The 25,602-nt window shown below is 43.3% G+C and overlaps 2 protein-coding genes and 1 long non-coding RNA gene across 5 annotated transcripts; 2 read left to right on the top strand and 1 right to left on the bottom strand.

Annotated features, from left to right (window-relative positions):
* Positions 1-1,095: 1,095 nt before the first annotated feature.
* smx5 lies at positions 1,096-2,747 on the top strand. The gene is made up of 5 exons (XM_027007679.2): positions 1,096-1,146; positions 1,474-1,541; positions 1,716-1,746; positions 1,851-1,910; positions 2,179-2,747. The coding sequence occupies exons 1-5, from the start codon at positions 1,144-1,146 to the stop codon at positions 2,302-2,304; spliced, it is 288 nt and encodes a 95-aa protein (XP_026863480.1). The 5' UTR covers positions 1,096-1,143; the 3' UTR covers positions 2,305-2,747.
* A 1,270-nt stretch (positions 2,748-4,017) lies between these two features.
* On the top strand, positions 4,018-4,629 carry LOC113575887. Its single transcript, XR_003410448.2, has 3 exons — positions 4,018-4,183; positions 4,298-4,348; positions 4,444-4,629. It is a non-coding gene; the product is annotated as an uncharacterized LOC113575887 (long non-coding RNA).
* Positions 4,630-7,501: 2,872 nt separating this feature from the next.
* bcl6aa (BCL6A transcription repressor a) lies at positions 7,502-13,580 on the bottom strand. 3 transcript variants are annotated; one of them, XM_035524538.1, is made up of 10 exons: positions 11,884-13,402; positions 11,454-11,769; positions 10,875-11,046; positions 10,542-10,763; positions 9,466-10,425; positions 8,804-8,985; positions 8,546-8,713; positions 8,331-8,461; positions 7,852-7,989; positions 7,502-7,722 (listed from the first exon to the last, which is right to left on the bottom strand). In XM_035524538.1, the coding sequence occupies exons 3-10, from the start codon at positions 11,033-11,035 to the stop codon at positions 7,573-7,575; spliced, it is 2,112 nt and encodes a 703-aa protein (XP_035380431.1). In that variant the 5' UTR covers positions 11,036-11,046; positions 11,454-11,769; positions 11,884-13,402; the 3' UTR covers positions 7,502-7,572. The 3 variants fall into 3 exon arrangements, with proteins under 3 accessions (XP_035380431.1, XP_026863510.2, XP_035380429.1); XM_027007709.2 differs by lacking the exons at positions 11,454-11,769; positions 11,884-13,402 and adding an exon at positions 13,493-13,580; XM_035524536.1 differs by having other exon boundaries at positions 11,454-13,402.
* Between the last annotated feature and the right edge of the window lie 12,022 nt (positions 13,581-25,602).

Raw genomic sequence — 25,602 nt, forward strand, 5'->3', positions numbered from 1 at the left:
GTGTGTGTGTGTGTGTAATACATTAGACTTTCAAGGGTAGATCAAATAAGTAAATTAGTAGTTTTTATTTATGCATAAACATTGTAAACTGGTCATATAAACAAATGTGCCCCTCATGAAAAACTCCTTTGAAAGTTTTAAATGGAACTTTTTGCTGAACTACTTGATTTAATCATGTTTTTGGACTAAACCTTTTCTTTGCAAAACTATAACAGGCAACACTGTTACATTTAACGTAACAATTTGTGAAACTGAATTTGAATTGCGACATAGCACTTTTGGTAATTTGTTGTCATTTGCCTGTTCTTTAACAGGTTGCCAGGTTATGATGATACAATGAGCCATTCATTTTTATCTGCATTTCCAGCAAGTCTATTGGCCTTATTCTTATCTGTATCCATTTTTACTTTACATATATTTTTCCATTATATGACATGTTTATGAGAATGTCTACATAGAACTTTTAACTGGATTCATTTCAGATAATGAACATCTGAAATATACCATTAAAGTATAACTGGGGTTTTAAATAAAGAGTAAATTATTTGCAAGAGGTAAAAGTGTTTGGCTGTAAACAAGCAAACAAACAAAACCTAACACTAATGCAATAAACCTGATCCACCTGTGATGCGATGAGATTTTACTAAGGAATTCATACTTATCAGTGTGTTTACACAATGCAGTGTTTTGTTTAAGCATTGATCATTAGTTTGCATAATGCAATATTTTGTTTTAGCATTGGTCAAATGTATCGACACTTTGGGGCTCACGAGTAAGGTGGGTGTGAAAGTGTTTGTAAATAGCGCACCCTGCTGGTGATTCTACAGGAGTCACAGTTCTACCAAACGTAACGTAACATATAACGTGTGCTGCACGCCTGGACTTTATTTTGAAGACAAAAATAATGTCAAACAACCAAATATATTTTGCTATTTTATGATACATATATATTTGATTTTTTTAAAAACATTTGACAGACGTCAATGTAGTCTCCTCTTTATGACGTTTTAAAAAATCAGTCAATGGCCTATGAGAATAAACCAGGGACTCTCACTTTTCTTAGCCAATAGGCTAGTAGCTTACTCGGGTCTCTGGCCGCTGTTTGATGACGTGACTTATTTCAGATACGAACAGCGCCTGAAAATGGTGAGTTTCCTTGTTATTATCGTGTCTTCATCTTCGGCCTTTTCACTGTGGGAAATGTGGCTGAAATTGCGTAGCAAGTAATACACATCCTCCCTGTTGACCTTATGATTCGCAAGTCTTTGTATCGGGAGTGGGAAAAGCTCGAAGACTCGGCTAGCTAACTGGCTAAGTTAACTAGCCGGATAATTGAGGTCTAGTTGAGTTTACAGTCCCGCTCTCACTTGTAGTCTTTCACGTTAATTCTCACTAATACTGGTTTAATACCGAATACTGTTCTGAGTGTTGAATTCATGTCAGATACATTTGGCGTTTTGAATTGTTTTGCAGCTTTTTTACTCGTTCTTCAAGTCCTTGGTGGGCAAAGACGTGGTGGTGGAGTTGAAGAATGACCTGAGGTTAGCAACGTGCATCATAATCCGCTGATGTCGACGTTTGGATTTGTAAATACAAACAAGTGCCATGTTTTCCTCCAGTATGAACAAATAGATTTAAGTTGAAATTATTGAATGTGGATATTTTTCCTGTATGAATGTGCCTTCTCTATTGTTTTTTGTCTCCCAAAACTGAAGCATATGTGGTACCCTACACTCAGTAGATCAGGTTTGTCTAGACAATTGTATATTTTTTTTAATAAAATATTTAAGTGGTTTCTGTAGGCATCTCTGAGTCACAGGACCTTTTGTTTGTATCTTTTCTTCTCACAGTATCTGAACATCAAACTAACAGACATCAGTGTCACTGACCCTGAGAAGTATCCCCACATGGTAAGCAACACTTAAAACAACTCAGAACACACGTGGACGTAAAACTCCAAATGGCAAAGGACGTAATGCTGCTACTCGCTAGGAGCCGTTCGATGTACAAACGTGGTCTGGGGGGCCGGCCAAAGTGGCCAAAATGGTGGTGGATCTTTAATGTGTGCATTTTACTATTCTGCCATCTGTCACTTGCTGAGCAAATGTGGAAATGGGACTGTTTATTATTTATATCTGAAGTGCCTTTGTTTTAATCTTGCCCTTGTTGCTCTGTCAGCTGTCAGTGAAAAACTGCTTCATCCGTGGTTCGGTGGTGCGATACGTTCAGCTCCCGGCAGATGAGGTAGACACCCAGCTACTGCAGGATGCAGCGCGGAAGGAGGCAATGCAGCAGAAACAGTGATTCGTCTTGTTTTATGTTGGGCTTTCATGGACTTGTCTATAAAAAAAAAAAAAAAAAAAAAAGTAATATCAGTTTACCTTTCTGTTGTAGACTTGAACTTTATGTAGTATTTGTGACCACATGTATGGAATTTGTTTTGAATATGTTTGAATGTGAGCAGCATATGGTTAAACCAGACAAGGAAGTTTAACACTTAAGGGTTTTTCACTGTTCTCATTTCTTTTGCCATGGGGTTACTTCAGTTTCTTGTTCAGATATTTTGTAATACTGGGCCCTGGGTTACCATGGCCTATCTGATGATGTTTATATGTTTAAATTCTCACAGCATCATCGAAGCCTATGTATTTTACCTTTACAAATAATTTTCTTTTAATCAGAGAAACAGTGTAAACCCAGACTAAAAGTGTCACTTGTATTTTGTTGAAAAAAAAATCTTTAACTGACACCATGTTTGTTTATTTGTGAATTAGAACGGTTTGTATGATCATCCTAAGATTTTAACCTTGTTACTCATCCAGCATGAATTTATTTGCGTTCGTTTGTGTGGAGCTGCTTGGTATCTTCTTGAACAGTGTTTGTCCATGCGGGCCACCAGATTGTCTACATTTCTGCTTTCTCTTTCCTCGCAACACAGCAGACCAAGTCACTGAAAAAGTAAATACCTCATATGATGTGCACTGGCAGAGAGATTAGAGCAAAAGTGGACCATGTAGTGGGCCTGGCACGGTTGTGTTGAGACACATAAGAATGTGAAAATGTTGAGATAATAGGTTCCAAAAAGATGTTTTGATTAAAGCAGGGTTCCTGATTAGACCCTATCTAGATCTGGTGTATTTTATGCTAATTAAAAATACACTTATTTTTGTGTCGCACGTCATCAGAGACTGTATGATTGTGGCAGGTTCTGTAAATTGGTCAAAAGAGTACCTCACTGAACAGCTTTAATAGCTCGAATTATTTTACAATGTTACAGGTTTCTGGTGAAATGGAGCTGAAGTGTGTATATTGGAGAACTGGTAGGCAAATATACCTCGAACACGTTAATATACCTTACTGCATATGCAGCACAATTGGAGACGTGCTCAACCTGCATCCCGCTCGCTCAAGCTACTACGGAATGCTGTTCTCAAATGGCCACTTATGACTAGTTTTCCAAGACAACATAAGTACTTTCAGTTGTGCACTTCGTGTAAATATAAGTATGTTGTTGTAAAAAGTCGAATTTAGACAGTTAACTGTCTAACAATGCATTACCCAAGTTTTGTCGTGTGGTGGGCCATTTTCGGAGGAAATTGAAGAGTGACATTGTTAAATATGTCATGTTGTTAAAACTTAAATTGGTTTTATTTGCTGATGGATATATATACGCATATATTGTGAAATATGCATTGTGATTAATGACACTCTCTGGCCTAATTAATGACTGGCAATACCGTCCTTCAGGTGTAGGTGAAGTACATTTCCGACGCACAGGCGTGATAGCCATGTTCGCTGTTCTCTACCTGTGCTTCCTGAAGATGCTTTTCTGAACAAATCCTTATCACGTACCTCTTTATGCAAGTCATCGAGTCGTGTAACATTTACAGAACACGACCTGGGCCGGTTTGAAGTTGTACAGCTTATATAACGACTGAGCTCAGTTCTGTGCCAAGTCTGCGCTCTCTACAGTAGTTGAACAAACTGCCTGGCGCACAAGTGTCCATGTAAGTCACACTTCCCTCACCCTGTTGGATTTATCGCGGCATATCGATCAGTAGTAGCCCAAAGCGGCGTGTCTCTCTACCTGGTGGCTGACCTTCACGTATCCGACAGGTAACGGTGCCCGATGGACCGGAGCGCAGCGCAGCCGAGCAGTGGGAGCAGGGTGCTGGAGAAGCAGGTGAGCTGAGCGGGACGTTACCTGTAGACAGGACCTCTCTGATGCCTGTTGCTGATATGAACAAGTCTGAGCTTTTAGGTTTACTGTAATCTCTGATCGTTTTGCGCTTTCTAGACGGAGGAGCGGCTGAGCGACAGCTCCATCTGCGAACCGTCGGACGAAGAGGTACAGAAAACGACCGCTTCTCCTTTGCTGTGGCTTGCGTGCGAAGTGCGTATTGTGTTGACATTTTTCTGTGGTAAAATCATGTGTCTTTTTAGATTTCAACAAAGAAAGAGAAGCACCTGAGGCTTGGCCCTGACGATCTTAATGAGACGCTTTTGTTTGAGGTTGGAAGCGCACCCTCTGGGAAAGTTTAGTGCGCATGTGTGAAACTCTCGGCGTTTATCATGTTTCCTGAATTTGCACAGAATACTGGCATTTCTTGTTTTTATCAACTGAATAAATAAATTGAAAATGATTTTGTAAATTGAACTTGACATGACTTTTGATTATTAGGACAATTCTGTTAGTTTTTAGCAGATCAGTATTGAAACGTAAATAACCCCGCCCCCTTCTTAACTGAACAAAAGTTTTGGAAACTGTTGGTTAAGGTCGTTTCCACGAACACATTTTGTACTAGACAATGGTTGACTTTTAACTTTAGGTCAAACTTTGATTTACTTTCGTAATTAAGGCCTCTACTAGGGGGAAGCAGAAGTCTCATACCCGTTCTATGGTCACATCTAACGGATGTGATACCTTCTTGGCTTAGGGCGTACAATACGCTACTGTTTAAAAAAAAATCAAAAATTGTGTGTGTGTAATATAAATTTTAATGAAAATGGCTTTCACCGAAACAATGCAGCAATGGAGAATCAGAATGGTTGGGTTTATGCTATTAGGGTCACTTTGAAAGTGCTGTATTTTCTTATTCCTATTTCAAGCATTTCAATGGTGAGATTTTATTTCACTGTCATTTGATTTGTGGATTTTTATTTTCCATCAGAAATTCAGTCGATCATTTTCTGCCTAATCCTAAAAACACTTTGCATTTAATGGCTTGAGATGTGTGGGGATGGATGGGATGGATGCCCAATTGCAGGTGTAATGGCTGCAAATTATTGTCATTTGTCTACATCCAACTGTATGCAAAACGTTTAACAGCATGTTTTAAATGTGCTGCCAGAGTGAAGCAACAGCTGCCAAGATTTCTCTTCCCCTCGACCAAGACCTAACCAGAACCATGCATTATTGACATTGGACCTAACCAGAACCATGCATTATTGACATTGTCAGGCTTCTGTTTGTGATGGGGCTGCCTACTGCAGATATTCTAACCAAAGCTAAAAACCCAAACATCCCTCTGTGATGACCATGGATGTGGATCAGTCATGTAGTTTGTCCCTCTTGACTTTTTCTTTGGATGGGTTTTATTTGACTTTCCACTTCAGTTATTGGGTCATTGCCATTTCTGAACTGATTATATGATCTGTACTGTAATGCAGTGCCCTTTACAGCTGAAGTAGGTAGTTTTGTCATAGTGGGGCTAGCTTTTTTGTAAACTTATGTACTGTCCAGAGACACTGCCTTGGGTCTCTGGGCCACAGTGTATCGAGGAGTCTTTTCTTCAACATTGCCCAATCACAGGATGCATGTCCCTGACCATGAAAGGGGTCATTTACACCGATGTTGCCATGGTAGTAGACGCACTGCTGCACACTTTTGTGACTGAAAGCTTTATTTCTGCTGCAGAAAACTTTTGTGGCTGTGTAAAAGGGAAATGAAATAGTGGAGGTGTGGAGCTTCTATTGTTTTTTTCACTACCATATAATGTGCTGGTGTTCTTCCTCATGCTGTGACTCTCTAACAACACTAGTGTACACACATGGCACTCCTATAGCCCTTGGTCTCCAACATTCAGCCCTAGTTCCATAACCTCAGCTCTCCAGCACCATGCTTCTCTGCTTTTCCTGGTCCTACATGTGTGGTTCAAATTGATTTCACTTAAGAGTTGCATCAACTGTGCTTGAGACTACACAGGGCTGCACCTTTTCTGTCTGAGAACCCAGGACTGGCAGACAGTGCCATCACATGCTATAGAAGTGTGAGCCATCTGGGATTTACTCAAACATTTGTGCCAATATCCTAAATAATGTAACTGAAAATAGAGTGAAGGATTTTTCCCCTAAAGCTGTTGTGTGCAAGTTTAAGCAAACTGCAAGAGGCATAAAGTTACCCCCCACCACCACCAGTCTGTCAAACTACTAAGTAATCTAAGAAGTCTTTTGAGAAATCCTGTCTGAAACATTAAGGCTTTGCTCCAGAATTGTACATAAATTCAATACTTTTATTTTACATTCATACACCTATATATAATACATTTAGCTTAATGCATTAAAATAAAAAAAGCCCAATTTTAAAATGAGTCCTGAAAATGTACAGCTCAAGCAATAAATGAAGTTGCATTTTAGTCATTTGAAAGTCAGTGGAAAGCATGTAGAAAACACAGACACAGTAAAAGGTGAGATTGAGACCTTCTGTTGTACCTTAGAGCTGAGGGGAAAGGAATTCAGTCGCCATTGAGAAAGGCACCTTGAATACACAGTGTATATACAGAGGGAAAGGGCATCACCCTTTACTGTAGCTTCTAGTACAACAACAAAACTGTAAACCTTCACTTGCCAATAGAAATAAAAACATTCTATACATTTCTATACAAATACAACCGAAGCAAACTTTTTGGTCGTACTGTAGCAGTACCAGTTTTTTTTTTTAATGCATATTTTAAGATTTAAAAGATTGGTTCTGCCAGCAGAGTGCAATCTTGGGACTGACATTGTCACAATGTTTATGCAATCAATTAGTGATTGTTCACCAGTAGCAACCCACCTCATGCATGTTTTACTGGAGAGAGCAGCCATCATTCTCATACAAATAGAACCAATTCATATATTAAATGTAGTAATAGCCACGATTTCCTTTTGCAAGAGGCCCTTGTGGTGTAACCTGTACACAAGCCAAATGGACAATTCTTTACACCATTGCCTTAAAATATACCTTCAATTAAAATTCCCCCATACTTTCAGAAAAGTAAGTTGATATAAAATACTGTATTCTCAAAAACTGGATTTAAATGTTTTACATTCCATCCTCAACAAAATAAAGCTTTTTTTGGAACTTACAGCTTAAAAACACTTTGAACATTACTGTATATTTATATGCAAATATAAACAATAAAGTGACAAGAGACCATACATGGTTCTATGTTCACATGTAGAGGAAACCCGTAGAAAGGCATTTAATGCCTGGATATTCCCCCCCCCCCCACCCATCTGATTGACACAGTGTGGCACTACAGTTTTGGACGATTGTTCGAGTCAGGCTCGGGTCAAACAGCCTGGGTTTGCTCAGCATGCCTTGGTCAGGTCAGTCGGCAGGTCTGCCGCCGCCGTCGCCATCCGATACTGGATCTTGGTGTTGGTGATCGCACCGTGCTTCTGTCGGAGGTGCAGTCGTAGCTGACTCTTGTGGCGAAAGTGCAAGTTGCATTTCTCACACTGCAAGATGAAACAAAAGCCTTCATTGCTAATCTGCTTTATAACCCTGAAAATGTGATGGAGTTGTATACATTGCATCGAAATGTTACTTTTATTGCTTTGTAGGCAATGGCCTGCCTCTGAGCTCACATGATAGGGCTTTTCTCCTGTGTGTATGCGCAGGTGGCTCTTGAGTGTCTGGAGGTGCCGGAAGCGAGTGCCACAGATTTCACAGGGGTACGGCTTTTCCCCCGTGTGGATCAGGACATGAGCGCGCAGGTGAGCAACCTGGGAACACCGCAGTAAGATGCCAAGATACTGAGTGGTACTTTTAAAAAGAATACTCCATTATTACAGCCAAAACTTTAGGCAGCATTTGTATTAGTTTAACAGTTTTAGTAGTTCAAGTTTGCTCATCAAATGCTTTGTTTTAAATTTAGAAACATTAGCCATCCATGCTAATGTGCTTTTTTGCATTGCAACACTAAAACCAGGCATTTCATGAGCATCCTAAAGCTATTTAACAATAGCCCAAGTGCTAAACAGTTCCAAGGTTGAACACTGGAACGCGACTCCACTGCCCAACCCTTTGCGCCATCCTGCTCCGACAGCAGGGCGCGAGTAAATACCTGGACGAAGCGAGCGCCACATGTTTCGCACTTGTATGGCTTCTCTCCAGAGTGGATGCGCGTATGGGTCTTGAGGTTGGCCGGCCGGTTGAACTGGGCGCCGCAGATGTTGCACCGGTACGGCTTTTCTCCTGCAACACAGGTAAACAGAAGACCAGCTGAGGTTCGGCTCTCCCGAGGCTGCGGAAGGAGCTGTTGTGGTGGCTGCTGTTTACCTGTGTGCACAGTCTTGTGGCTGGCAAGGTTCCCTTTATAGCGAAATGCTGCTTGGCACCGGTCACATTTGTATGGCTTGTCACTGTGTACCTGGAGCATATGGCGCTTTAAGACCTCCTCCTCTGCGAATTTGGAGTCACAGTCGTTGCAGAAGTACGTGCCGTTTTCTGCAAGGAAAACGCATGCATAAATAACTGCAGGATGAAGTGACAAATGGTCGTGTTCATCTTGACCAACTCGCGTGCCAAATGACTCACCACAGCTAGAGTCAGAGTACTCCGAGTGTAGTTCCGACATCTCCTCAGGCAGCCGTGAGCCAGGAGTGTTGGGGCAGACGTCTGTGTGCTGAGGGGACTGTGCGCCGCAAGAGGTGCACTTTAAGTGGCTCATGTAAAGAGTAGAGTGGCTGTCACCATTCCTCTGAGACCCCTCCAGAGTTCTGCCAAGGAGAAGCATGAGGGTTCATAAGCAAAACCCCACGCTGAAACAGAGCCACCCCCCTCCCTTGGCACGTCCGTATATTTTTAGGATGTTTGCTGAATTTCACATGTCCTGCCCGAGAAGGCAAATCCTCACCGTCAAGAATTACTGGAATGGATACATTTGAATCTGCATTCATAGGGGAGGAGACTGGGAGAACTGGGCTCCAAAACACTGGCAAACCAGTTTCACACACCACTGCTTAGGGGAGGCCATGGCAAGATTTGGTACACCAAAAAACAAAACGGCTCATCGTGGATGCCAATATAAGCCACTGCAATGCCTACTGGTACGTGTTGACCGTGCACGTCAATTAGCCTTGCATTTGCTGGAGCTTTAATGAAGTCACACTTTGTAGGCAGTCAGTTATTAAATGCAAGGGACTCCAGCCTACATGCTTGGAAACAGTCACCATCTTTAAATGGATGAAAGCACTCACCTGTTGATGATATTGTTGAGACGACTAGCTTGGGGCATGGGGAAGTCATCCACATGCTCGCTGATCTTGGTACCGGTGGCCTGCAAGTCCAGGTGATCTGACTCCGATGCTGGCGGGAAGGCAGGCATCCCCAGCCTCTGCGGAGAGCGCATCTCCACATCATGGGCACTGCCCTCAGGCTCTTTGCTACTCTGGTTGAGCACGATGAATTTGTACTTTTTCCAGTTGCGTGCCTTGGGGTCCTGCGTGCCTTGTAGAGCAGGAGGCTGCGAAGTGTGCGACAGGGCAGCGTTCTTGCTGCTGCTTGACTCGGTGGGCGAGTTGGGTTGGCAGTCGGACTTCAGTGGGCTCTGCGGGCTGCTCATCGGAGGTTTGCGCCCATTGGATGCCATGCCCATGCAGTAGTGCTGCTGGCTTAGGTCCTCGTCGGGCAGGGGACCCTGCTCCTTGCCAGACTCCCTCTGCTGCTCTGGGGCCAAGATGGCCAGGCTGTGCTTCCGGGAGCTCATTCCCATGGACTGCACCAAGCTCTCCCTCTTCAGCTCCTCGTTCCTCACCAACTCCCGCGAGGCATGGGATCCCACGTGGCACATGCTCGGCGGCCCGCCAGCCGTGCTGCGGGCATAGTCGACCAGCACGGAGCAGTCAGCTGGTGGGCAGTGTTTGTGTTGGATGATGCCTCCTTTCGAGAAGTCGGGAAATGCACTTTTGGCATCCGTCAGCTTGCAGAGGGGAAAGGGGAAACCCTGCATGGGGAACTGGCCGTAAAGATGGTAGGAGCTGCTGGGAGGGTTAACTCCATTGAAAATGCTTGCACCGTAAGGCCTTCCATCTCGGAAAGGGGCTGAACGCCCTGGGATGTTGTCCAACATCTCATGGGGCCTGAAGCCATGAACATCTTGAGGTAAAAGCAAGGGGCTGACGAGAAAGTCCTCTCTGGACAGCTTGATGGAGGAGTCACTGCAGGACAAACATTTCAAAGAAGTCAGCACAAATCTGCGTGCGTTTAGGCTCGACACTCATGCACCTTTGTTCAGGCCACTAGTAAACAGTTCTTGAAGCATGCGTGACTGTACCTGGATTTGATGAATCTGTGGCAAGTGTCAACGACGTGGTCCATCTGCAGGTAGATGGCCGTGTTCATGATGGCCATGATGAGACTCTCTTTCAGGGCAAGGCGAGATGTGTACATGAACTCCAGGAGGATCGCGAAGCCTTCTGCGTCCACCTTCGGATCCAGGCTGATGGCATTCAGGCTGCACTTTAGCGAGTCCGTAAATATCGTGTAGAAGAGACCACTGTAGAGGACACAGACTGCACTTAGGACACTTCCTAACTGATCGCCACATCTCCATAGAACACATGGAGTACATTTATTAAAAAGACTGGAGAGTAGTATTCCCGCACACCTGCATGCCATGAGCACAGTTTTGTGAGCTCGGAACTGTTGCCTGTTGACCAGGATGGTGACGTCTGTGAGGATGTCCCGGCTACGCATCCGGTTCAGATTGAGCAGGACGTCGCTGGCATGGCGTGTGAACTGGATGCAGCTGTCTGCTGCACAAGACATTTTGTCAAGATCTGTAAAGAGACACCATCCGGTTTGAGAATATAGCTGGGAACAAATCTTACAGAATTAAGTAAGAATTAATGCCCTGCATTTAATGCAATGAAGTGAAAAATTGGGCATTTGTTTGTTAGCTTGGACTTTGCCATAGTAAAACAAACAAAGGCAGGTTAATAAACAAGTTATTATCAATCAACTAACACTAAAGTACTAAAGAAATGGCTCGAGTAAGTCACAGCGTCATCTACTGCCATGAGGCGGCGCCAAATGATAGCTAATCTAACAAATATAAAAAGACCGACGTTTTCCAAGAGTAATCAAAGCGTCAAAGTGTTTTATAGGTCTTTCAAAAGTGACAGTGCACAGTATAAACAGGCTGCATCCCGTAAACATTTAACTTCGGAATTACCCGTTTTCGCACCTAATGTGATACGAGATGCAGTTACTGAACCAAATGACGGTTCTGACAGTCCTGGTTATTACGCGTCTCTTAACTTCATCCCATTAAGATGCAGTCGTGGTGCTCCTTACTACGGCTTTTACTGGGACAGCTTTGGCAGGGGAACCTTCCACCAGATTCAGGAAGTCGGCTCCCCGCTGTTGCGACTGCCATCAAAAGCTTTGCCATACAGCCAATATTTTACGACTGAACTTGCGCACGGAACCCTTCTTGCAGGCAGGACGCTTTGGATCAGCCGGAGCGAAATTCCATACCGCTGGAACCACGTAACGGTGCCCTGTCACACCAACACGTGTAGGGAGAAGGTGGATCGTAATTCCACATTTTAAACGCGAGAACTTTTTTTTAAATCAGTGTTCCTTAAGCTGCATTTTGGGCGATTTTGAAATACCTTTTTTAAAATAACATTTCAACAAACATCGTGCACGCGATCATTCAGATGTCCCAGTACCGGGGGTCAGTCTAAGCAGCATCCCCCTCAGAAGCATGACCACCTTCAGTCATCTCAAACCCGTGGCTTCTGGGTTTTTTACGACCACGAGATGTCACCAAGAGACTAATGTTCTAAACTAACAACTCCTTGCCATGACACCAAGTAATCAGTTGAGAAAAACATTGGTCACATTTCTTTATTGCCCGCTTCGATCAAACGTACGAACACTTTCTGAAAATAGTTATTCCAAATCACAAATGGGCTACTGAACTCTGGACATGGCAAAACAGACTTTCTACTCATTCTTTAAGCGTGTTTATCATGCAAGACCATGTGACGTCAAGTCACTTCTGGCATTAGAATTTCAAAAGAAATATATCCCGTGTCCAGCAATGATCCAGTTTGATGGACTGTAACCCAACACAACTTGCGGGGATAGCATGTGCAAGAGCACGCCAACATCCTATACAGATGTAGGACACTCCTGCCCAGTGCCAAAGTGTAGGGAAGCAGCGATCATCCGATTTTAAAAAGTAGGATGGTATTTGATTTGCACAGGATTGTGAACATTGTCAGCGATGGGGACTATCGCACGGCAGAAACTTTACGCAAGCCTTTATAAGATCACTGGAGTGTCAAGCCGTCCATTACCCGATGCTTGTCCAAATACAGCGAGAAACAGCCCACGCAGAACTGCACGTCAACAGTCGCGCGGCGCCCTGAGCTAGCGCACGAGAGGCACGGGTCCACGCAAACTTTTGTTATTCATTTGCGCGTTTCTACACATTTCCCGCACAGTCGCAAATTTCACGCCTCGTCCAAGCAACAGGTTGGGTGAAGCGTCCTTTAAGCAGGTCGGGAGCGCTGAGGGCTGTTCCGAAGTATCGGTAACCAAGCAGAGCCACGCACAGCCCCGACCCGTCTCAGAGAGAACAGACGTGCCATAAAACGAAACGTCGAAACTGTCAAGAAAAACACACCAACTAGCCAAAAATAAGACAACCCCACACCGTCTAAGTCCTAAATAAGGTGCTTTGCTTATTAGTCTAATCGCTCGTACTTGGACAAGACATCAATCTATCTGGGGTTAAGAATAGAAACTGTGCGCGGACACCCCACCGCAGGTACCAAGCGCTGCAGCTTAGAGGACCGCAAGCCCTTCGCATGCACGACTGCTGTTCAGTTCAGGCTACTTGGATAGTCCTTCTCGCTCGGACCGCCTTCGTAAAACACCCAACACGTCAACGTTTCTCCTTAGCTGCGCGCACACACACACACACACGGCGGTCTACGAGCCCGTCTCGGCCTGAGCCGAGTACCCGCAGCGCCGCGCAACCCACGCCGGGGTCCGGACATGTCAAGTGTAATCCCACCAGCCCAAAGCTCCACAGCTCAAACGCACCACGGCTCAAACAGTGTACAAACACTCCACAAAGCACAACAAATACGCATTTACACACGACACTCCACCAAACATATATATATATTTTTTTTTTTTTCGTGCGTGGATCACAGAAGCAACGCGCCAAGATTAAGTGAGGAAAAGAAGAATTTTTAAAAAAATCACCTGGATGTGCTTTCCTAGAAACTTCTTGCATCACCACTTCTAAGAAGCCCTGTTCTAAGAATCCGGAGAGCTCAATTCTCGGAATTTGAGCTTGTGACCATACCACTCCAAGGGGGCGGGGGTGTGCACGGCTTTAATTTACATTGTTATTTTTTAAATCTCACCCGACGTTTCTTGCGCGTACGAGTCAGTATCAATATTTAACATCCATATTGTCGAATTCAACTTTTAGATGTGTCGGGAAAACACGATATTCGGGTCCATTCGAGGCGTGTGAGACGTTAGAAACAGCCACGCGTCCCTCCGGTTTGGACTCTCCCAGGCAGAGGCCGTCACGTGGGCCTGGAGCCCTGGCGGCGTCACCAGCGTCTCGAGCCTCGGAATACTCAGAACTAATTTGCGATGCCGTGGCACGAGCGAAGCGTCCGGTCGCTGCTGTTCCCCGATTAAAGCCACGACCGTCACCTGCACACAACATCCCTGGAGCGCTCACTCACACGGACGAGCTGCTGAGCCTATCTGCCTTTTCATTTATTATTATTATCATCATCGTCATCATCATCATCATCGTCATCATCATCATTATTGTTATTATTATTATTATTATTGTTGTTGTTGTTGTTGTTTTACGTTCCAGCGAAACCTTTTGACATTCCAGTTTTCGTTTTATTTTTCCCCCTTCCATCCTTTCTGCGGACTGCCGAGCGGGGTTTGTTCGGACGGGATTATTTATGCACGCTGAGGCATGAAAACTCTTTTTATTTCGCATCTGGACGCGTTGATTTCTCGGCTGCTTCGTGCCTCTGGAGGTTTAGGAACCTGCTTAATAACGTACATCCAGCGATAGCAGGTTAGCTGTGGTGCGAACAAAGAGTGTCGTGCGTTTCTATACACGTCAGCTGCATCCATGCGTCCGTAATGACATTGTTATAACATTTTAAAAATTATTTTGTTTGCATGTTTTACCCTTTTCCTTTTCTACTACTATGTTGGCACTGGTGCGGAATCACAGTTGCGCTGCGTAATATCTGCCTAAATATGCCTGTCGTCTTTTTTTTACACTTGACCAAAGCCACCTGAACTTGCAAGCGATGCAACTTTCGAGGCATGCTGATGTAATTAGGGTCCAGCTTGTAGTCTTAACATGCGCCTCGATTTTGTTAAAAGCCGCCTCTACACGGCATTTATTCGGCATCATGTGGAAAGGTGCTTTCTAGGCCCACAACGTGCCAGGGAGTCAAAACCGACCGTGCACACGGTCTTTTTTTGTGGTTAAAAACTGTCGGTGTAATCCAATTATTGTGAAAGATGACGACTATTTAAGTAGCTGTAGCTTTCACCCAGCTGTAGTGACCGGCAGAAACAGGCACCTTAGATCTAATCACCCTACAGTTGAACTCATGTGGACGTTGCCCTTTTATAAGGAACACTCTTTTACCAATATATGTTTTTCTCTTTATTTCAAGTTCATTACGGCAGTGCACAAGATCAGCTCCCATTCTTTGGAACTCCAAACGCGTCTTTTTGGTCACTTACGTTCACAGTTTGTTTTTGAAGTGTTTGCACTTAAATGAGACCAATGCATTAATAATAGTTATTATTATTATTATTATTATTATTATTATTATTATTATTATTATTATTATTATTATTATTATTATTGCATTCGTGCTCCTTGAAAGCTAACTCCATCAGTCATTAGTCTTCTTTTTCTGTTAGGCACGCTCAAAATGTCACAGGTCTCGAGGGCCTGTAAAGAATGTTTAAAAAAGAAAGAAAAGTTGTGCATCTTCCGCATCATTACGTTGCCTCGAGCGCGAGGACACTACGCACGCATGCCAGTTCTCTTCATATTCGTGCAAGGCAACTATAGTTACTTAATTCAGTATCCGTGTTTCTGTAGACATCAACAGCTCGGGCACGGCAGCGGGGTCCCCGGGGACTGATACGGTTGGTCATCGACTCGAGCCTCGCTGGTATTTTTAAGACAGGGCTGTCGCGTCTGTTCCACGACTCACATACATTTGAACCGAATCCGACTTCGGTCGAGATTGGCTTTTATCGTACAGAAGCGCGTGTTTAGTTTGCAAACCAAGCTCCTGCGCACAGCACCGCAGGCTAGCAGACATGTCTATTTTATCTGCATGTCTTAAGCATCGGTGGCTTTAAAATGATCTGTTCGATAAGTAAGTTCGACAGATAAGGTGGCTCGATTTATTTACGCATTACCATTCAATGCAGGCCTATAAACAATTGTAATACGAGAAAGAAATGTGCCTTTGGGCTGCATACTCTGGTAGTCTAACGATTGTGGGGTTTTTGTTTGTGTGTGTTTTTCCAGTCTCGGTTTTGTGTGTGAGGATCCGAGAGGAGCTTAAGGTCTTGTATTGTAACGTGAACAGTCTGTACTGCATGTTGGTGCCGTATTTTTGTTTGCATTTGAGACGTAGTTTCGGATAGGTCACGCTATGTGTGACTTCTTAAAATTTCTGGCATAAGTCTGTCAAGAAATAAGCTCACCACTGTTGCATTATTAAATTTCTGCATTTATGTAAACTCGTAATTTTTATAACTACAGTTTTATACTGAAATGAATATGTAGTGACAATAAAATATTTGTACCTAACCATATTTGAACTCTTGGTTTGGTGTGCTCTCACTGATTGTGGGCCTGCCTGAGGGAAGTCAGGTACGTTTGTAGAGTTGCGCATTCAAGAAAGAGGGAGAGGGAGGGGGGGGGGGGGGGGGGTCAGTTCTGATATTTACTATTAACGAACCTTTTGATTCCACTGTATGTACAAATTTATTCAACTGTATTTATCTTTTTTTTTTCTTTTTTTTTAAATTACTTACCTCAGTTAATGTATGCTAATATGCGGCTCTGTACACAAAAGCCAACAACCAACAAACGATACTTGGTACTTTCATTTACCAAATGAGAAGGCATGCATGCACGCATTCACCAACAACACACACATATATGGACGTATAACCATTTTTCATAAAAGATTTTTTCCGAGTAAAGATGAGAAATTAGGGCATCGAATACTGAAACATTGAACTGATCTAAGGATCTCTGTCAAACGATTTCAATTACTTTTTAATTATTAATCTATCCCGGGTTTCCGCTGCCTTCACATAATATCATGCCCATAAATGAGCATAAAGTCAGTTCAAGGCAAGGCCCTAGAAGGAATCACCTGTTGAACATCTGCATCCACTGATGCCATGGTAACTGATGCCAAATTCCCGAATACTGTTGTTCCTGTTCAGTTTCAGCTCAGTGAGTTTTTGGCTGTGAGCTCTCCCTGGTTCACTCCTCTGGTGTATGGGGAGTACTTACAGCTTGTGACAGTGTTCTCCCATAATTCGAATTATAAGCAACAGGTATTTTAAACAGGTCTGTATTAAGTGACTACTTACTTACTTTGTGTTTAGTACGAAAAAGCATAAATTGTTTTGTTGCATTAAATAAATATATTTTTTTATTCAAACATAACACCGTATTAAAGTATTAACACTTTAAATGTTAAGTGTTAATTAACGCACAAATTAACTAAACCCAGGGGTAGTGTGTGTCTGGTGACCCAGTAAGTGAATCAATTTCTAAAAAGGCTTTTTCAAATGCAGCAGCTTTTCAATATGCATTAAGTTACTGTCAGGCTACAGTGACCCCGCTGCTGCTGAGGTCACAGATAGGTCCTTCCCGTTTGTTCAGTGTGCAGTGTGAACAAGGTGAAGTGCTTGGATGCAGGAGCCAAGGGTTGTTGGATTCATGCTTCGCGGACAAGACCGCAACTCTAAACGTTTTCCCGTCTGTCTAGCCTTTTTGTGTCAGCTCTTTCACACTTCTGGAATGTTTTTGTTGCCTCCCTCAAAATGTAACGAAAATCATTTGCCGTTTTAACAGAGCTTATTGCTTACTGTTGAGCCGAGCTACCAGTGTGGGTTGGTAACAGCTGGTGCATTCCTCCTGCAATGTGTGTAAAACACGACTCCATGTTTGCAAACAAAGGGCCAGCAAGTGTCTGGTATGCTGAAAGAAGATTGCTAATCGAGTCTTGTGCAACCCTGAGGGAACCTCACTGGTGACTGCGTGGCCTGGCGTGTTGCAGGGGGTAGAGGCCTGAGGTGGAGATGGGGAACTGGGTGCTCTTTTCCAGTGAAACCCCTACCAGCTGTGCTCCTCGCCAGGCCTTGCATGACAAGAGCTGAGGCTGGAAATCCCAGCGGTAGCTCCCTCCTCACCACTGCTGACTGGGGCTTTTCCCTGCCGGGCCCACGGGCATCACGCTCTTTGTCTTTGTGTCACCAAAACCATGCCAACATTACTGGCGGCTTTCGCACGCTTATTATGAGAAAAATATCGCTGTATAATATGAGCTGTCTTTGGCATGAATATACAATGCTTTTTTTTTTTTTAATGCTTTTCTGTTTTAAGGGAAAGTTTTATTTGTGAGTTTAAGTCACAGTCATGGATTTACCACAAAGTGTGAGGGCCTGGCACTGAGTCATTTAAACCACTCAAGTAAACGTGTGGAATATTTCCTCTCAGGCTTTATGGGGCAGAATAAAGGACATTTTGAAGCACAAATGGAATATATTTTACTGCCACATTTTGATACAATGTAATGGGAGCTGTTCTTGGCAAATAACATGTTTATTGTAAACAGTGCAGTATAAACGGAAGTGTGTACAACACCTTTATAAATTTACAGCAATTCTAGCAGTCCCTTTCAACAGTTTTCGCTTGTGCATAAAACATTGGTTTTTATTATCACTATTATTTTTTAATTAAATTGATTTATTTTGTGGTTGCAGAACAGTTAAGGGAAGATTGTTTGAATTCTTATGACATCAGATCCTATTCGACACTTCAGATCTTATGAACTCTTATCAAAACAGTCATAAGAGAAATTCCTCTTTTCTAAAATGACCTCACTTTATGTTGCCTTATTTTCCTCTCCACCCTTTAAGAATTTATTTGACCTAAAAATCAGAAACTGAAAATGGTTTCATTGCCCTGTGAAAGTCTTGTTTCATCTGTTTTAGAATGACTGGTATTAAAGCTTTGCAGATTTTGAAATTCTGATTAGAAATCAAGACTTTATCAGTCATTTCTTTCAGCTGCAATTCCTTTTTTAAAATTATTATTATTATTATTATCGTAACCGAGAGGCGGAAAAGCCTCACATATACCATTCTAATCAAAGCAGAGGTTTTGATCCAAGTGACCAGTTCTGTTATTACAATAGTGAAGCACTGTTTTGTTCCTTTTTTACAAGGTTGTGCTGGCAGCCCTTTAACATTTAGAGAAAGAACATAAACAAACTAAGGCCTTGGAGTCAATCACAACTAAATGAATCAACTATACCTGTCTGACTGGTACAATTATTCACACCAGCACAAAGGAGTCACATGACTGCGTTTCCTCTTCTCCCTGTCCTCAGAGACATGCGTATGAAATTGAATCAAACATAGTCTCATGCATTAGAACTTTCATTACTTCAGCCAGTGTGTGTGTGTGTGTGTGTGTGTGTGTGTGTATGTGTGTGTGTTTGTGTTTGTGTGTGTGTGTGTGTGTTTGGGTTGTTTTTTGTTTGTTTGTTTGTTGTTGTTTGGTTAAATTCATGAAATGCAGCTCTTCATTCTGGTTGAACTCCTTTTGTGTTTTCATCATGGCATGTAGAAAAAGATTATAGAAATGCTCTTTTTTAAATTAGACTTCTTATATGTTCTAAGGTCATACGCTGAACGACATATTTATTTCACCTACCTATTTGCATTTGGTATACTACAGTAGTGAAGTACATGTGTCAGTGTTAAGGTAAAGACAGGAAGGCAGGTTCTAAAAATAGTAGCTTCTCTGCTACCTTGGCTGGCTGCACCTCGGATTGTGGGGGCTGACTTTTATGGAGCAAAGTTATAGAGCAGGCGCATGCAAGTCCTGTGGCTTTTACTCTCTCTTTCGTGGGTTATTGCACAAGCAGTCCTTGACATCTTAAATATCTGAGCCCGGGCCGATTAGAGCCCTCCGTGTGCGGCGTAATTTTACCAGAAAACCACATAAAATGCCGGCTGTTTCATGAAGTGAAAGAACTTTCTTTCTTCTGCTTAACACCAACTGACCTACTTGGTTGTGTTGCCTGAAGGAGCAAACTGAATGAGCCTTGACTGTTTGTCTTTGACCAACAAACGTGTTACGTTTTCACTGATCTCTTGTTGAGCAGGCTGAATTAAAGGGAATTCTGAAATCGGAGCTGTAGGTGTTAAGAGTATTAAATACTGTTGTCAACAAGCTTTCCCTGGGGGTAACTTTCTCAGGTCATGTAACTGCTTATATTAAACTCTTAATGATCTTTAAATGTCAGGATGTATAGATTCTTTGGCATGTTTAGCTACTGGTGAGGCTAATTGTTAAACTGAGTTGAATATGATTCAATAACCTCTTCTCAACCCTTAATAATTGAAACTAAAAAGGTAATGAGGTAACACTGGGACGACTTTATGGGAAAGAAACCTGCCTAAGCATTAATGAGTAAAGGTTGTTTTACTCCTCATGGACAGACCTATTGTCTTAACCTCCCTGCTGCAACTTGTCATAATTAGAAAGGAAGAGAGCTATTCTCACTAGTATTGCCCTTTGAATCTACCCATTTGGATCAAGCGTCCCCGCTAAAGAAAAAACACCCAAGGCGTTGTTCGCAAACCAACAGGGGAAAGCTTCTCTGAAATAATTAAGGCCCTCCTTCTCAACAATCTCCAATTGAGCCCTGCCAAACAAAGAGCAGCATCAACTTTATTTCAATCCACTGGGGGGTTGTTTAGGACGCACCCGCGCTCTGATGCATAATACATGGGCAGCAACCATCCAGGGGTCTGGAGAGAAATGTGTATTTTACCACGGCCCCCTGCGGTGCCCAGCAACACGCAAATGAGATAATTACTGCAAAACCTTGGAAGAACTACGCAGCCACGTTCCCCATAAAAATAAGTGACCCATTTAGATGAAAAAGAAGAAGAAAAAATGGAAGGGAGAGGTGAGGTGGTAAAGCAACCTTGATCAGTCGTCCGTGAGATTTGAGCGCCTTACCGTTACGGAGCAGCAGGCTCGAGCGATACCTCGGGGTGACATCCCCAAGCTGCACCGTGGCCACGCCCCCAGGACCTCAGTTCTGTTTGAAAGGAAAAGACTCGGCTAGGACTAATGAGAGCTAGTGCTGTTAGCGTGGAATAGGCTCTTCTCTTAATACCAGTGTTGACAGTGGCAAGATTGGGATGCATTCTTTGTTGTTTCTCTTTTTAAATATTTTAAGTGCTTGGGACTCTTTAGTACCGAAGGAATCAGTCCTTGCCTCATACACGTCTCTCTGTGACAGAGGACGCGAGCTTAACAGTGCCGATGGGACCAAAATCAACTGTTTAAAAGTTTTTTAATAGGGATCTTCTGCCTGGAAGAAAACGTTTTAAAAATTTTAATTCTGGTTCTGAATTAGGTGCTATTAAGTAGTTTCCATGAAAAGGTTTAGCACTGAATGCTGCTGCACTTTCTCTCTCTCTCTCTCTCTCTCCACCCCCCCTCTCTCTCTCTCTCTCTCTCTCTCTCCACCTCTCTCTCTCTCTCTCTCTCCACCCCCCTCTCTCTCTCTCTCTCTCGCTCTCTCTCTCTCTCTCCACCACCTCTCTCTCTCTCTCTCTCTCTCTCTCTCCACCCCTCTCTCTCTCTCTCTCATTTAAAACATGTACGGCAAAAAAATGTCCCCTCGTTTTAGAGCAAAATTTTTTTTTTTATTTTTTTTATTTTTGCGAGCTTCAGCTCTTGTTGTCAGTGAAGACCGGCCATGTTTGGCAGAGAAATGATGCAACCCCAATGTAATGTGGTGCGGATCTGCTACTGGCGAGCACTGAGTGGCCCTCTCAGTTCCTTTTTAAAAAAGTATTAAGTCTGAATGAGGATTTTCCTTCCCTCTGTGTCTGTAGAGGACTGGAAGCAAGGGCATGGGCTGAGCTCTTTTCACATCAGAAACTCGCCGCTCAGTTCAGGCTGCTGCCATCATGTTGCTGTGAGACACCTGGCTAGCTGTTTTTTTTTTTTTTTTTGCGGTTGGGTTGGTTGTAAAGCAGGCCACTGTAGTTTAACTATTGCTCATGGACCACGTGAGTCCTAAAACGCAGATTATTGTGTGTTGAAATGCACGCTTGCTTAGAGGAGAAAGACATCTGAACATGAGGTAGCATGAAAAAAAAAAAAGGATACTTACATCATGAAACAGAATCAATGTAACATCAGAGAGTTCGCAGACATGATTGGTTTGGATATAAAGATTGATGAGAATCACTGTGGTTTAATATCACAGAACACCCTAGAAATAGCGCTCAATAACATATATGTTAATAACTGGTAGTAGTAGTAGTAGTAGTCCTATGTGTTGCACCCCTTATATGTGGAACACATATACAATATTAATCTCCGGAACTGTGACATAAGTACAAAGCATTAATACGTGACATTAAGTGACATTAAGTCATTTATAGTAGGTGACTTTGGAAGCTGTTTGAGGTTTCTGAAACCTGTGTCGATGAAATTGTGGTCAGATTATTTCGAGAACATGATGTGCTGATCTGAAGTGTTCTTGGTGCCCTGATCGATAAAATCTATTACCCCGATAGTGAAAGTGCACTTTGTGCACTGAAAGAAGGACAGATTGCTGTCTGCGATGGAAGGAAGCTGTGAGTGTCAGTGGTGTTATCTGTCAAGCATGTGCCTGTTTTTCTCACACTGTCGTGCTTTTATGCATGCATGTTGGGTGATGGGAGGTGCATTTCTGTGGTTCTCTGATCACCATACGCATCTGTTTTCTGAGCAGCGTAACACAGAAAGATACACAAATGAAAATGCTCATGCTGATTCAGTCAAGCGTTGGCTTGGTGGCATGTAGACATCACTTGGCTTTGCAGGTCAGAGACTGGAGTGCGTTCTCTTGATAAGGTGGTAGAAAAACCAACTATGTGGCCTGTCATCTATGCCAGAAATTGTATGAAAACAGTGGATGCCCTCTCAGTATGGGCACACAGTTCTGCAGTGTGTGTCTAGAGAGCACCAAAGCTGGAAAGCAGTTAGGAGTGGGTCGTCCTCTCTGTGTGAGTCATGCTGACATCCTCGCTGTGTGAGTCATGGTTACACGTCTGATGAAGTGCAAGTTCCCCATGCACAGGTCACCTTTGGCATAAGCACTGCAGCCCTGAGCATACTGACCTATTGCTCGCCGGCAAACACTGGCCTTCTAATGATGACAGCAGGGTTTGTTGCAGAATGTCAGGTCAGCGTGCTCTGGGCTTTAGGGTCGAAGTTCATATCAACACTATTACTTTCCATCTCAGCTCTGAGAAAGACTGGATTCTTTGTTTTTATTTTTGTTTGTTTGTTTTTGAGCACTCAGGTATTTATCATCAGCCAATATGTAACTTGTGATATTGATTTAATGGTTCATGCAGACATTTCTTGAGTTTATTGTGTTATTGTAGTGAGAGCTCTGTTTTTTTCTCTCTCTCTCTCTCTCTCTCTCTCTCTCTCTCTCTCTCTCTCTCTCTCTGTCTTGAGCATGTGTTTTGGGGGAAGTTACCAAGTTCATGTCAGGTTTGGTGTCTTCTCAGATAGCAGGTGGTGGTGGCAATGCAGGATGGAGAGACCACACACACTCACCATCTTGGTCGGACGAAGGCTCGCTGCCGCCGCCTACGGCATTTCGCTCCTGACGCTTTGCTTCGCTGGCAGGAGCGCGAGGCTGTCTGTGGTCTGACCTGCTGTTTGTCTTGCAACCCACTCATACCCTTTCTGTCCTCTCTTGCACTTTCTCGCAAACAAGAATTAGCTGAAGGCAACACTTGAATACTCGAGTGTTTATTTGGGTGCTAGGGCGTGTTTATTCTTTAGCAGGAGGTATTTCCAAAGCTTCTACTTGGTGTGCCGCACTTTGAAGCTGACAAAAGCTGATGATGATTAGACCACGAGTGCGCCTGTGCAGTGTCAGGGTGTGTGTGCGTGCGTGTGTGTGTGTGTGTGCGTGCGGTGAAACTCGGCGCAGGGCGGTGGGTGGTAGAGTGAGGGTGCAGGGGTGACATTCTGGAGGTGTGGGGCAGAGTGACACAGGTAGGGGAGGAGATTACACAGCTGTCCCACTGACGTTACAGACGTCACTCAACTTCCTCCACCAACCAGCTGCAGCTATGACATCGAGACAGTGCTTAAGTTCTTTTTTTTTTTCTCATCACCAAGCGCTTTCCTGTTTGTGAGGGATGAATAAGTGAGCACTGATCAACAAGTAAGCACTGTAGTGCGTGCTCAGAGCATATGGAAAATAATGCAGCGTTTTGAAAATGCAAACAAACTTAATCATCATTTAACCTGAGCTTTTTCAGGCTCACTGACAGGTTTTAATTCAGTCTGTTTGTTTAGTATGCATTGCAGTAATAAACGTAATGAACTTTAACGTAAAGCCTTTTAGGACTTTCTAAATGTTTAGTGATGTAAATATGTGTAAGTTTAGTGGCGTTTGCTTTTTTGTAGGCAGCTTTACTAATAGGGCAGTAAATGAAAGGTTTCAAATACTACTGTAGTTCAGGAAATTCCTGCTTGAGAGCAGCCTCTTGAATCTATAGGTGCCCTCCTGCTTTATACATTTCTTTCTCCTGCCACTTTTTTCTTTGTGGAGAAACTGACTGTGTGCTGTGTCCGCTGAGTTTTGTCTTTACCTGTAAGCTCCTGAGGGCACAGAGGCGTGGTGCGATCCACTTTTGAAAGAGGAAGTGCAACATGCTCACTGTACTCAGTCATACGCCTGACAGCTTTAGTGGCACACTGCAGATGTGGGACACCATCTCCCAACCATGTCTTTTTGTTATTATTACAGCGTTTTTGGCTTCCAGTGTTTTAGATAGAGTAGTATCTACGTCTCTGCAATAATGCCCATTATAATACTCATAGACATATTTCATCCAGCTGCAAAGCTATCAGTAAGACACATCCACTGAGTAGTTGAATAACCTAGAGTACATCTACCCTTTCAGAAGTCCACCCAGAACTGCACAGGTGGGCAAAGTGTTATGGGTGGGTGGGGTGTGCTATAAATTGTCTAATAGACTTAGGGACTTAGTCGCTATTGGTAACATCCTTATCGTAGAATGCTGGCATTGTTTTTAGAAAGCGACTGAAGAGAGTGTGTATTTATTGCTGCAGCTGTTTCTTTAAATCATAAGGAATCTTTTGTATGTTCCAGTTTGTTGTAGCGCCTGACCGTCAAGTTTTATGAACCTGCACTACCAGACATCCATGTCAGTAGAGGAGAGCAGATTCTCAGCTTACCTCAGTCTGATGTCATCATATATGGGTTTTCCGACCTGTCTATCTAAAAACCAGACATCTGCCAGGAGTTTTCAGCAGCATTCTAAACTTCTAAGATCTCTAAATATTTGTATAAATTGTTTTTTTAATAGCAGTGCCTTGTTTGTTGTTTTTTGCTGCTTACTGACTGCCAGCTATGTAAGAAAAAAGGGCAAAATAGTGAAAGAGAGTGAGCAGATAGTGATATTCAAATGCAACACAGATTTGGGGTTTTGGAATCAGGGCAGTATGGAAAAATGTAAGTGTTCAGTGCTGGCTGATGAAGAAGAATGAGAGAGTGAGAGAGAATAGGAAGTGTGTGTGTGTGTGTGTGTGTGTGTGTGTGAGTGTGTGAGTGTGTGTGAGTGTGCTTGTGTCTGTGGGGGGTGAGGGAGTGTGAGTGTGTGTGTGTGTGTGTGTGTGTGTGTGTGTGAGTGTGTGTGAGTGTGTGCTTGTGTCTGTGGGGGGTGAGGGAGTGTGAGTGTGTGTGTGTGTGTGTGTGTGTGAGTGTGTGTGAGTGTGTGCTTGTGTCTGTGGGGGGTGAGGGAGTGTGAGTGTGTGTGTGTGTGTGTGTGAGTGTGTGCTTGTGTCTGTGGGGGGTGAGGGAGTGTGAGTGTGTGTGTGTGTGTGAGTGTGTGTGAGTGTGTGCTTGTGGCTGTGGGGGTGAGGGAGTGTGAGTGTGTGTGTGTGAGTGTGTGTGAGTGTGTGCTTGTGTCTGTGGGGGGTGAGG

This window comes from Electrophorus electricus, chromosome 3 (assembly GCF_013358815.1).
Source record: "Electrophorus electricus isolate fEleEle1 chromosome 3, fEleEle1.pri, whole genome shotgun sequence".
Lineage (NCBI taxonomy): Eukaryota > Metazoa > Chordata > Actinopteri > Gymnotiformes > Gymnotidae > Electrophorus > Electrophorus electricus.

Coding starts and splice junctions, on each gene's coding strand:
- smx5 (XM_027007679.2), top strand. Junction 1,542..1,715: donor GAGTTGAAGAATGACCTGAG/GTTAGCAACGTG, acceptor CCAAAACTGAAG/CATATGTGGTACCCTACACT. Junction 1,747..1,850: donor CCCTACACTCAGTAGATCAG/GTTTGTCTAGAC, acceptor TTCTTCTCACAG/TATCTGAACATCAAACTAAC.
- bcl6aa (XM_027007709.2), bottom strand. CDS start 13,523: ATGCAAGAAGTTTCTAGGAAAGCACATCCAG. Junction 11,047..13,492: donor TTCTAGGAAAGCACATCCAG/GTGATTTTTTTA, acceptor GTCTCTTTACAG/ATCTTGACAAAATGTCTTGT. Junction 8,986..9,465: donor CTCAACAATATCATCAACAG/GTGAGTGCTTTC, acceptor TCTCCTTGGCAG/AACTCTGGAGGGGTCTCAGA.